We start from the raw sequence: 12,844 nt of genomic DNA, 5'->3' as shown, positions 1-12,844 counted from the left end.
TCAAAAAGAAATAAACATTAAAAAAAATTTTAAGAAAGAAAGAAAATGTGCAAACATACAACTATGTGAAATATTTTACTCAATATATTTAACTTGTGTATACTTTTTGGTGTGAAACACATGAGCATAGTCTCCATCAGCAATGTTCAAAACCAGATTAGAAAAATTGCTTCTTGGCCTTTCGGCTGAGATCGAGTATTAAAATGAGATTAGAAAAAAAAATCAGGTCTTGAAATAGAAGACAGGCAGCAAAGAAATGTCACTTTAACCCTGGCATCAAACTAAACTCCTTCTTTTCCAGCTCTCCCATACCACACCCAGCATTCAATTTCTTTTCAATATTTCGTAGAGTTAGACCTTTTACTCACACGAAGAGCAGAAGTGTTTACAATAATGACCGCAAATTATTCCATTCTCATACATTGGCTATTTCCCTTGATGGGGATAAAGTGGGGATTCAGTATTTTATCAAAACATGGGATTAGGAAAACACCGGGGGTAGCAGTCTGAAAGTTCAAAGATTATATTTTCCAAACTCTGGGAAGTTTAACTTTAAACAGGAAATACAATTGTTAGAGAACTTGTCTTGAAATGTCACTTGATTTTCAACAACAATTATTTTACGCGTTGCAAAAAATACGTCATCCTCTAATGATATCTTTACATCTAAATCCCAATCTAAAATGTATTTGGACGACAACAACAAAAATCCCCTTTAATAAATTCCAAAATCGTATTTAACCCTTACTGCTCTGCAGCATTAATGCAAATCCCAACCTGAGAACTAAGAACGTGACAATAAATGCCAACGTCTGTATCAGTTTGGAACGGGACACGCTTAGGTTTCTGTCCGTTAGCCTCAGGCATAGTTCATCACAGGAATGTGAGCAGCCCATACTCTGAAATCAACAGTACTGCCCCCTACCATCTGAAACCCTAACTCTAAAATCTCTGCTCTAGTTATTTTATAAATAGCAAATGTGCCTAATGAAACCGAGAAAGCATTCCAACAAATCTCTGAGGCTAAAGAATGAATGAATGATTGTTTATGGTCACAGCCGATTACGAAGCAAGAGAAACGATCACAGTTTGAAGAGAAAATGTCTTGAACACGTGTAAGTCCTCAGCAATCTACTTCAGGGAGATGAGCAGGTTTTTTCTAGACACGTGGAATTTGATGCTATTGCACAGTAAATAATTTTGAAGGGAAAACAATCAGTGTGAACCTAAGCCATCAACCTCAATCTTATTTTTTAAAACAAAAGCTAAAACAAACAAGTAAATATAAAGCTTAGTCTCCTTGACCTATTTCAACATGGTTGTTAACCTCGTGCCATTTCATCGCGGAAACTGTCTGTATACTTGAGGGTGGGGGGTTGTGGTAATCAACCAAAGAAGCAAGGATATTTATGTCTCTTTCTCTTCTTTCCTTCTCCTAAATCAGCCTCTTTGGATGGCTCCTGCTAAGGACAATATACGTCTCCTCACGACTGGAAGCAACTTTCAACCAACTTTGTTCTCCCAAGTCCTTTCCAACTTGTCTTTGTTTCCTGGGGTCTTTTCTTACTGCTTCTCTTTTACTCCCGAGTTCTTTTCGCCTCCAGCCTCATCACTTCATAGCCCCTTCACCGCAAAGACTCTCTTGGATCATTGGCCTTCATCTTCCTGTCCCCTGGGTTGCCCTGCAGAACGCTGGTCCACTTTGGTATGGCTTTCTTTTGGCAATGGTTCACACCCCATTTCCTATGGTCCAATATCCAAGGTCTTCTCTCTCTTTTTTTTAATGTTTATTTATTTTTGAGAGAGAGAGAGAGAGAGAGAGCCCAAGCAGGCTCTGTGCTGATACAGGGCTCAACCCCACGAACTGTGAGATCATGACCAGAGCCAAAATCAACAGTTAGACACTTAACTGGCTGAGCCACCCAGGTGCCCCCAAGATCCAAAATCTTTTGAGTGGCTTTTCTCCCTTCAGGTAGGACGGGGCAGAGATCTAGGAGGGATGGGATTCAGGAGACCAGGGTTTTCATCTAACTGACTCCCTGACCTTGGGCTAACTTTCTTATGTCTCTTAGCCTCTGTTTCTTCACCTGTAAAATTAGAATAATAGTTGAAGCTGCCCCATAAAAGTGTTTTAAGGTTTAAATGAAACATGCAGTGTAAAGAAATGCTAGACACTCATTCCCACACTGTCCTCTCTCCCTGAGGATGCCTGTCTCCCTCTCTCCCACTGACCCTCTTCCAGAAATACTCCAACCACAGATACTCTGAAAGTCCCCTCGAACCAGCTCAGCCCTCCATCCTCTGAGCTCCTCGTGACCTTTAGCAGCTCTTGGAGAGAAAACCTGCCTGTAGCAGAAACCTCAAAGGTCTCCTGGAACCTCCACAGAACCCCAAGGCACATTCCATAGGCCTTTTGCGCCAATTTGTAAGTTGGTTTTATTTATTTATTTATTTATTTATTTATTTATTTATTTATTTATTTTAATGTTCATTTATTTTTGAGAGAGAGAAAGACAGAATCTGAAGGAGGCTCCAGGTTCCGAGCTGTCAGCACAGAGCCTGACATGGGGCTCGAACTCACAAGCTATGAGATCATGACCTGAGTCAAAGTCGGACACTTAACCAACTGAGCCACCCAGGCACCCCTGGTTTTACTTTTTTAAAACTGCTAGCCTACTCCTTCTTCTTTCTGGATTTAAAAAACCTCCTTCCCTCCTCCTGGTTCCATGATGGATCCACTTCTTCCCAAGGACTGAGTCTCCAGCTGAAGGTGACCCAGGGAGAGGAAAACATGGGGCTCAATCACCCCTCTAGGACCCAGCTCAGTTATGACTGTCAAATACTCTAAAGTTTTACCAGGCTCTGCTTTGGCCCTGAAATAGGATAGCAGGGCAGGGTGACAAAACCAGAGAGAGGACATAGGGCTGCAAAGAAAGGAAAACGAGAAAGTGTGTGTTGTTATAAATTATTTCCTTCTCTCCCCATACAATTTCCTGGGGCAATGGACTCCTAGTAATGCAATTATCTTAGGTATTTTGAAAAGCAACCTGATTTCAAAATAAGGAAGCCAGGGTTTTAGAAATCACACTCTGTGTCCTTCGCGGGTAGAGTTACAAGAGCCAGGACATGACGCCCTCTCGGGTGGAGAGATTTCAACACCGCCGGCTTCCCGGGAGATTGCCTCAGCCTTGTCCTTTTGTTTTGATTTTTAACTTATAGTTAACTACTAGAAGACAAAAAAAAAAAAAAATGCTGAATTTAATCCCTTGGCGGGCAATGTTTACCATTAGACTTCAAATACATATGGCTGATTGAAACGAGGGAAGAAAATCTTAAGACCTTTCCAGACATTCTTTGGAATTGTTTCCCACTCTCTCTAGAGCCCGGGCCTACGTGAGCACAGTGTGGCCGGCTCACAGCAAATCTCCGTCTTTCCTTCTCAAGGTAAGAAAAGCCTGCAGGGCTTGAGCAGGGAGCACTAGCAAAAGGAGAAAAGAAAAGCCTGAAGGACACTGGCCTCCACAAACCAAGGAGCACATATAAAATGTGCAGACTCAGCTGACTGAAGTCTGTGATTCGGCAGCTGCCACAGAAGTAAAGGAGCAAAGCAAAAGCTGGTCAAACCACTTCTCTCTGGATGAGGGATTGAAATGAAGCCTCGAGAAGGGACAGGAGGTTTGAGGTGATTAATGGCAGGCGCCCAATAAACACAAGCTTCCAGTTTAGGGGGAGAGAAAACCCGGCCAGCGCACGCACACCGCGTGATCTCTGTCCAGGGCCCTCGCACTTCAGCAATTTTTAGAAGTTGTTTTCAAATCTCAAAGTCTCCGATGATTCTCCTAGACTCACACCAAGCAAACATTTCTCCCTCCCTCTGCGTTCTGCGATGCCCTCGTGCACGCTGACCCCAGCAGACAGAAACGTCTCCTCTTGCGTTTTCAAGGAATAGATGAACAGCGCATGCTTGCTTTGAAAAGCGGGAACCCGGGGCGCCTGGGTGGTTTGGTCGGTTAAGCGTCCGACTTCGGCTCAGGTCATGATCTCACAGTCCGTGAGTTCGAGCCCCGCGTCGGGCTCTGTGCTGACAGCTCAGAGCCTGGAGCCTGTTTCAGATTCTGTGTTTCCCTCTCTCTCTCTGACCCTCCCCCATTCATGCTCTGTCTCTCTCTGTCTCAAAAATAATTAAACGTTAAAAAAAAAAAATTAAAAAAAAAAAAAAAGAAAGAAAAGCGGGAACCCAAGCCAAACACCCTCTTTATCGTGTTCAAAATGGGTGGTTGAAAATACCAACTCTGTGGCAAAAAATGGTTAAAGACCTCACAACTTCTCTATCACGCATTTCTTCATTTCAAGTATCCGATAGAAGTCAGCTTGCCCCCTTCCAAAAGGCCTTATCTAGAGCTGCGTGGGAACGTGGTGGTGTGGGAAGAACCCGCCTCCGCCCACGGGCACCCCAAATCTGCAGCCTCGTGGAACACCTCCCTCTGAGGAAGCCCTGAAAGCCGGCTCACCTGCTCCTCCACGGCAAAGGATAAGGAGACCACACTGAGGTGGGTCGGAAGGGCCGAGACACGGGCTCAACAAAAACCCCGCCCCGGCACAGAGATCCACGACAGGGAGGGATCTTATAATCACGGGCTTTCTCCTAGAGGAGCGAGGGGTTCGTGCCCCATGCCAGGAACACCAACCCGTGGGACCTGCCGCAGAGAGATGTGCCCCCGAAAGGTCTGGCTTAGAGAAACGATGAGGCTTATGTGCAAAGGGGCTTGTGGTCTCACTCCCATGGAGACCCAGGACCAAAGCAAGTGTGAAAAGCATCAAGACTCTATGTGAAGGAGGTTCATTTGCTAGTATTAAAGCGCCTGTCAGAGGGGCAAGGGGCAGTTGGGACCCTCTCCAGAGACGAGCACCATTTTTGCACTGGCTCTCTACCCTGGTAGTGCAGACGTCGCACTGTCCCACTGCCTGGCTAAGGCCAGCGGGGTGAGAGGTCACGGCGTCCTCCCCCTGCCTTGCTGAAGCCAGTAGGCACGCTCCAACCTCCGCACTCCCCAGCTGCACCGCAAAGCCAGCAGGTGCGCACAGCCCACACAGAGGACACCCATTGGTCACCTGGCCCTGGCAGCCAGAGAGCTCACGTTCCTGGGCACCACGGGACTGTAACAATCGTAAAGACGGTTCTTGGCAGGCTGCAAGCCCCAGGGCTGCACAGACAGTAGACTGAAGCATGTCCCCAGTCTCCCTGTGAAAAAGATCCATTTACTTGTCCTGGAGCTTTAGCCTGAGGGACAGACTTCACGTTCGCCATAAAACTGGAGGTTATGAGCTGTTTCAGGGAACATATGCAGGGAGACACAATCCTTACACTCTCCCCTGGCCTCACTACGGCTCTCTGGTACCTCCTAGGAAGGAGCTTATACACTTGTCTGGAGCCCTGAGTTTTGTAACCTCCACCCAAAGGGCACCTTCAGATCTCCTGGTCTAGAGGCCAGCTCAGTTTACGATTGTGGTCCCACAGGACTGGATATGTTTGCATACTTTAAAAGCTGCTGCCTACAGATCTGGCTTCCAATCAGCCTGAAACTAGGTTCTAACAGATCTTTCCTTTTGGAACGCTGACAGGTCTTAGCACACCAACAGAGCCCTTTAGAGAATTTGGGGGGTGGGGGGCTCAGTCGGTTAAGCATCCAACTTTGGATCAGGTCATGGTCTCACAGCTCATGAGTTTGAGCTCTGCACTGGGCTCTGTGCTGACAGCTCAGAGCCTGGAGCCTGCTTTGGATTCTGTGTCTCCCTCTCTCTCTGTCCCTCCCTCACTCATGCTCTGTGTGTGTGTCTCTCTCTCCTTCAAAAATACACATTAAAAAATTGAAAAAAGAGGAATAAATCAGGCTGCTTGGGCAATCACAAGGGTTGGGGAAGACAAGAAAGAGCTAGGGCAAGGTTGAACAACAAGGTTCATCACCCATACAAGTCCACTCCTTCAAGATGGGGAGAGGTTGCTGTTTGTCCTAATGTATAGAAACACACAGAGAGAGTCAAGCCAAATGAAGACACAGAGAAGTACATTCCAAATGCAAGAAGAAGACGAAATCTCAGAAAAAGGCCTTAATTTAACAGAGATAAAGATAAATCTGTCTGATAAAGAAGTCAAAGTAACGGTCATAAAGATGCTGGGCAGACTCAGGAGAAGACCAGATGAATGTGGTGAGACCATCAACAAAGAGAGAAAAGATCAGCACATGCCAAACAGAAGTCACAGAGCTGAGGCATAACTAAGGGGGTTCACCAGCAGACCAGACAAAGCAGAAGAACAGATCAACAATCTGGAAGACACAGCAGTGGAGCTCACCCAAACAGCAGCAAAGTGAAAAAAAAAAAAAAAATGAAGACAACCTAAGAGCCCCATGGGACAACATCAAGTGGAATAATTAACATTCACATGACAGGGTCCAGAAGGAGAAGAGAGAGAAAGGAGCAGAAAATTATTTGAAGAAATAATGGCTGAAAAGTTCCCTAGCCTGGGAAGAAAAACAGCCAGCCAGGTCCAGGAATACCAGAGAGTTCCACGTAAGACGAATCCAAAGAGATCGCACCAAGCCCAGTATAATTAAATGTCAAAAGTTAAAGATAAAAAGAGAATCTTAAGAGCAACAAGAGAAAAACAACTTGCGACATACAAGGAACCCCCATAAGATGATCAGCAGATTTTTTCATTAGAATTTGCAGGCCAGGAGAGAGTGGGAAAGGAAGTACTGAAAGGAAAAAAACTTCCAACCAAGAATACTCTACCCGGCAAGGTTATCATGCAGAATTGAAGCAGAGATTAGGAGGATGGTAGTAAGATGTACTGTGCCAATCACCGTGCAATGCATACAAATATCTAGACATTATGTTGCACACCTGAAATCAATATAACGTTATATGTCAATTATACCTCAAAAAGATATTTTTAAAAATAACATGAGGCATATGAGTGGTTCAGTTGGTTGAGCATCCAACTTTTGATTTTGGCTCAGGTCATGATCCCAGGGTCATGGGATTGAGTCCGCTTAAGGCTCCACACTGAGCATCAAGCCTGCTCAAGATTCTCTTTCTCTGTCTCTTTCTCTCTCTCTCTCTCTCTCTCTCTCTCTCTCTCTCTCTCTCTTTCTCTCTCTCTCTCGGCACCTGGGTCGTTTGGTCAGTTAAGTGTCCAACTCTTGATTTTGGCTCAGGTCATGATCTCACAGTTCAAGGGGTCAAGCCCCATGTTGGGCTCTGAACTGATAGTGCAGAGCCTGCTTGGGATTCCCTCTCTCCCTCTCTCTGCCTCTCCCCCTGCTCGTGCACTCGCTCCCTCTCTCTCAAAATAAATAAATAAACATTTTTTTTAAAAAAAGTTCTCTGTCTCTGCCCCTCCCCTGCTCGCGTGTACACACACACACTCTCTCTCTTTTTTTTAAGTTTATTTATCTTAAGAGAGAGGGAGAAAGTGCAAGCTGGGGAGGGGCCGAAAGAGAGGGAGAGAGAAAATCCCAAGCAGGTTCTGCATTGTCAGCACAGAGCCCGATGCGGGGCTTGAACCCATAAACCACAAGATCATAACCTGAGCTGAAGTTAGACACTTAACCAACTGAGCCACCCAGGCACCCCTCCTCTTAAATACATAAATAACTAACTAACTAAATAAATAAATAAAGCTACACAGAATCACTCTAATATTCCCTAGGTTAAAATTCACTCCACTTTCTCTGAAAGAGATAAATTAAGCTCTGAGAAAACTTAGGTACCTAGTTACAAAATCCAAATGGATCTTAACTCCTGGGTTAGCCCATCCTCAGCCATTACAAACAAACGTTTGCAAATTTAAAAATATCTTTTTTATTTAATAAAATTTATTTTTAAATTACTAAAATTTCCAAGTCTAGAAAGGTAGCTTTGTATTAAGCACTCTATGAACCTTTGAGGAGGGACAGCTCTCTCTGTCGGGGGTGTGTCTGGGACCGTCTCCAGGGCTGAGTCCACAGGAGGAAGTGAACACCCGGGCAATCTCACCTGTCCTCAAAGCACACGGTGCACTTCCAGGCGTGGGTCCTCTGCAGGAAGACTCGGCACTCGGAGCACACGCGGTGGCTGCAGCCCTTGCACACGGCCCCCCGGTTCAGCAGAAGCCCGAGCTGGCACTGGCAGCGTGCGCAGGACTTCTCTTTGTATTCCGGGCTCACGCTCCTTGCTCCTTTCCACCTGAGATGCTGCAGGTGCGTCTTCAGTTTCCTGCGACCCAAAGAGTCAAACGATGAGACAGGACTGAATGGAAGGACAGGTGCGAGGCACACTCCTACGTGGCAAGAGCCCCAATGCTGCCGCTCACAGCAGGAGAAGGCAGACGGCGCTTTGGCATCCGACACCCCCAGGCGACAACATGGCCCTGAAAGCGAGGGGTCTCACTCAACCTTCCAAAAAGAGGCTCAGAGATTTTCTCAACTGTGAAACAGAGATGAGAAAAAGGTGATCTCCCAGGGATGCTGAGAAGACCAAATGGCAAAGCATAACAAATTCCTGGCACAGATGAGTTAGCTACTCACTTTGTTCTAGGCTCATCCCACCACGCCCAAAGGGCGTCATAATGGTTAGCAAGAACAGTGGGAGAAGAAAACAAAACAAAACAAAGCAAAACAAAACACACACACACAGAGCATGGCATCAATTTTAATACAGAAGGCATGGAAAGAACTATAAAGATAGAACATACACACTTGCTATTGTCATAAGTTATCCAACACAATTATTCAACTGATGCTATGCTTTTGCTACTGTTTTTGTTTGTTTGTTTGTTTTTGTTTTTTTATGGGTGGTCAGTTCACCCCCAATACCTATTTCCCCTAGACAATAGCACAAGTGCAAAGGGACCTTACACTGGACCCCAGAGAGGTGTCATTAACCAGAATACTCTTTTATGAAATGTCTCTGCCACCTACTTTTAGAAGAGAGAAGCCAGTCCCAAAGAAATAGCTTACATTCAACTTGCAGGATTTGCCCTACAGTCAGGGCAAATGTCCCTTTGTCCCTCTGGAACAAAGCTTCCTTTCCACGGTGTCCATGTTACTTTGTTGATATTCAAAATGACGTTTCTAAATCACTGAAAGACCTCCAATCATCAAAGACAATTCCATTTTGTTCAGTGTATTCTATTTTTTAGTGGAAGAAAGTATAAGTACATTTAGAGAGCTTTGGGATAACCGAGGAGTACAGAAAAAACATTGTACCTTTCAGTTAACCAGCAAATTTCTCTCATTTCTCAAGCATTTGGTTGCCCAAAGTTTTATTTTATATGTGCATTTTTCTTGGCAAACTCTGAAGGAGTTCTGTCATTAAAAACAAAACAAAATACAGGGCACCTGAGTGGCTCAGGTGGTTGAACATGTGACTCTTGATTTCAGCTTAGGTCATGATCTCACAGTTCATGAGACTGAGCCCCACATCGGGCTCTGAGCTAACAGCACAGAGCCTGCTTGGGATTTGCCCTGTCTGTCTGTCTGTCTCTCTCTCAAAATAAATAAACTTTAAAAAATGTTTAGTCCCCCCACTCGTCCTCTTTCTCTCTCAAAAATAAATAAACATTAAAAAAAATTTTAAAAGAGGCGCCTGGGTGATTCAGTCAGTTAAGCGTCCGACTTTGGCTCTGGTTATGATTTCATGGTTCGTGGGTTCAAACCCCGTGTTGGGCTCTGTGGTGTCAGCCCAGAGCCTGGAGCCTGCTCTTGATTCTGTGTCTCCCTCTTTATCTGCCCCTCTCCCACTCACACTCTGTCTCTCTTTCTCTCTCTCAAAAATAAGTAAACATTAAAAAAAATTGTTTTAATGTTAAAAACAGGGGACCCTGGGTGGCTCAGTCAGTTAAGTGTCCAACTTCAGCTCAGGTCATGATCTCATGGTTCGTGGGTTCGAGCCCCACGTCGGACTCTGTGCTGACAGCTCGGAGCCTGGAGCCTGCTTCGGATTCTGTGTCTTCTCTCGCTCTCTGCCCCTCCCCCACTCACACTCTGTCTCTCAAGAATAAATAAACATTGGGGGCGCCTGGGTGGCTCAGTCGGTTGAGGGTCCGACTTCAGCTCAGGTCATGATCTCGTGGTCTGTGAGTTCAAGCCCCGCATCAGGCTCTGTGCTGACAGCTCAGAGCCTGGAGCCTGTTTCAGATTCTGTGTCTCCCTCTCTCTCTCTGCCCCTCCCCTGTTCATGCTCTGTCTCTCTCTGTCTCAAAAATAAATAAAACATTAAAAAAAATAAAAATTAAATTAAAAAAAGAATAAATAAACATTTAAAAAAAAGTTTAAAAACAAAACAAAATAAAAAAGCCTATTCCATGTACTTATTTTCTAGACTTCATATCCTTTATAAACATTGATAAACAAGGCATCACCATTTCTAAAGGTGGATCTTGACCGCTATCGGTGGGCGGTTTTGATACGGTGCTTTAGTAAGCGTTAACTACTACCAAACAGCCGGTGCAGCTTCAAGACAGACAAGGAAAGAAACTGCCTATTGCAGATCAGTCAGGGAACTGGCTGAGCAGGTTCATATTTTACACTCCCCTCCCCTCAAAGCCAACTTGTTAGCAAAAGCACACAAAGAAAAAGACGGGGAAGGATCGCACCAGATCTGCCGCAGGATCGCACAACGCAGGCGGCCCTTCCCTGGAGGTCTTTCCCTTGAGAGGTATAGTAGAGGCCTGAACATCTTCCTTTGAGTTATTCCCAGGAAGTAGCAAAGCGACAGGCAGCAGACAACACACTTATCACAGAGAGGCATAATTTTAAGTGAATGACAAAAGCAGCCTCCCTCCTCCCTCAGGGAAGCTCAGTCACACGGCAGGGCCACCTGGCCTCCAGCCCTCACTGGGATGCTTGCGGACGCGACGCCCCGTGGGCAGCAGGGAGCCAGCAGCCAGCCAAGTGGCATCGGGCTGTGCTGTGCGCAGGAAAAGCCCAGCACCCAGGGAATCGCGCGGCGCGGGGACAGCATACCGGATCCTCTCCTCCTCGATGTTTTGAACCGCCTGGTCTCGGTACAGGACCTGGAGGATGACCTCGCGTTCCAGTTCCTGGAGGGAATTCAGACTGACTTCCCCGGCCATTCCGTCTCTCGTCTCTCGTGCGCGGACCCGTGTTGAGTGTCGCTCCACGACCGAGCCCCCTGGCTGGGGGTGGGTGAGCTCAGAGCCTCCAGGAGCCGCTCGGTGGCTTGAAAGCGCTCCCTCTCCTATGTCATTGGCAACTCTTTGGCTTGTGGCTCTTTTCTTTTTTTTTTTTTTTTCTCCTTTTTAACTGCGTCACGCTCCTCAGGGAGAAGAAAGCCCCAAGAGGCTGTCCCTCAGCTGGACTGGTGGCTCCCAGAGCCTCAGGCCTCCGGAAGACCCTTTCCACCGGGTCCCGCTGCCGCCTCCGAGGTCCGTCGAAGACAAGAGTGTTATCTCTTTTCTGGGGTTTTGCCAGAGATTGTTATAAATCAGGCAGGGCTCTAAGCAGATAATTTCTGCAAAGCGGAAGCGAGCCCCGGTGGGAGGAAACTTACGAAAGGCGGTGAGAAGAATATCGAGGACGTTTAGAAAATAACCTTCGCCTCCAATGCTTTCAGGTCAGCAGTAATGGTAATTAAAAGCCCAGCCAGGTCAACACCTGTAGAAAAGACAGCAACAAAAGTGGCATCATTTTCCTGGCTTGCGTTCGCCCGCGGCATTATTTCGGAAACACCGAGTGTTCCACACAGACCCTTGCACTTTCTGCCACGGCGATAACCTAAGAATTTAACTTTTATTAAGTTGGCCTTCTCATGTTTCTCAAAGCCAAAACTTCTAAACTTGAATTGTTCTTTTGGTTTTTTTTTTAACTTTATTTATTTATTTTGAGAGAGAGTATGGGGGAGGGGCAGAGAGCCAGGGGTCAGAGGATCCAAAGCGGGCTCTGTGCTGACAGCAAAGAGCCCAACGTGGGGCTTGAACACACGAACTGCGAGATCATGACCTGAGCCTAAGTCAGACGCTCAACCGACTGAGCCACTCTGAACTTTAATTGTTCTAATAGGAATCCAGTATCTCCATGATTAGAGGCATAAAGGTCCATGATTAATGTACCTCGTCCTAACTGACAATACACTAGAAGAACAATGTGCTCAACGCATAGCTATTATTTTTACAATTAACTTCAAAACTCAAAAAAAAAAAAAACCTTTTAATCAATTGGGGAGGTGTGAAGGGACATCATCACAACCTCAATATAGCAATTATTTGTTTTTTAATGGTTTTCGTGGACTGCCTTATGAATGGGGTCTCGTTTCTGTTTAATGCTGATTGAAAGGTTCTGTATACATTCTCCCTGCCTTTACCCACCATTGGTGACACTGGACTCACATGACCTTCCATTTGTTCCTCTCCCCAACCAAGAAGATGGCATTGAATTGATAAAACACTGGCTAGATGCAGATCAGTGAAATGCAGAACGTGTAGATCAAATCAATATACTTCTGTAAATGCCATTTTGTTATCAAATCTACATGATTTCCTTAGTAATAAGACTTCCTTTCGATGCTTCAGAACCTAAACTCCTTTTGTTGGGCTTCAACAGAAACTCACATTATATTATGATTCATAACAAATCACTGAATAAGAGGTTAATAGAGCCCTAAGGGATCATTTCCTTTTTTTTTTTTTTTTTTTTTTTAGTTTTTTTTTAATGTTTATTTTTGAGAGAGACAGAGACAGAATGTGAGTGGGTTAGGGGCAGAGAGAGAGGGAGACACAGAAGCCGAAGCAGGCTCCAGACTCTGAGCTGTCAGCACAGAGCCCAATGCGGGGCTCGAAACTCAC

General features: G+C 45.5%; 1 protein-coding gene across 6 annotated transcripts in view; it reads right to left on the bottom strand.

The window, feature by feature from the left end:
- Positions 1-12,844, bottom strand: part of SYTL3 (synaptotagmin like 3) — a 96,742-nt gene that overhangs the window by 70,012 nt on the left and 13,886 nt on the right. For all 6 annotated transcript variants that reach the window (XM_042987442.1, XM_042987438.1, XM_042987439.1 and 3 more), the window contains 2 exons: positions 11,007-11,657; positions 8,038-8,256 (listed from right to left, as the gene is read on the bottom strand). In XM_042987442.1, the coding sequence (XP_042843376.1) occupies positions 8,038-8,256; positions 11,007-11,116 (329 nt within the window). In that variant the 5' untranslated portion in view covers positions 11,117-11,657. The remainder of the gene's footprint in view (positions 1-8,037; positions 8,257-11,006; positions 11,658-12,844) is intronic.

Source organism: Panthera tigris, chromosome B2, assembly GCF_018350195.1.
Source record: "Panthera tigris isolate Pti1 chromosome B2, P.tigris_Pti1_mat1.1, whole genome shotgun sequence".
In the NCBI taxonomy this organism is placed as follows: Eukaryota; Metazoa; Chordata; class Mammalia; order Carnivora; family Felidae; genus Panthera; species Panthera tigris.
Note: the sequence above shows the minus strand (reverse complement) of the source record. Positions and strands in the feature narration are given on the sequence as shown.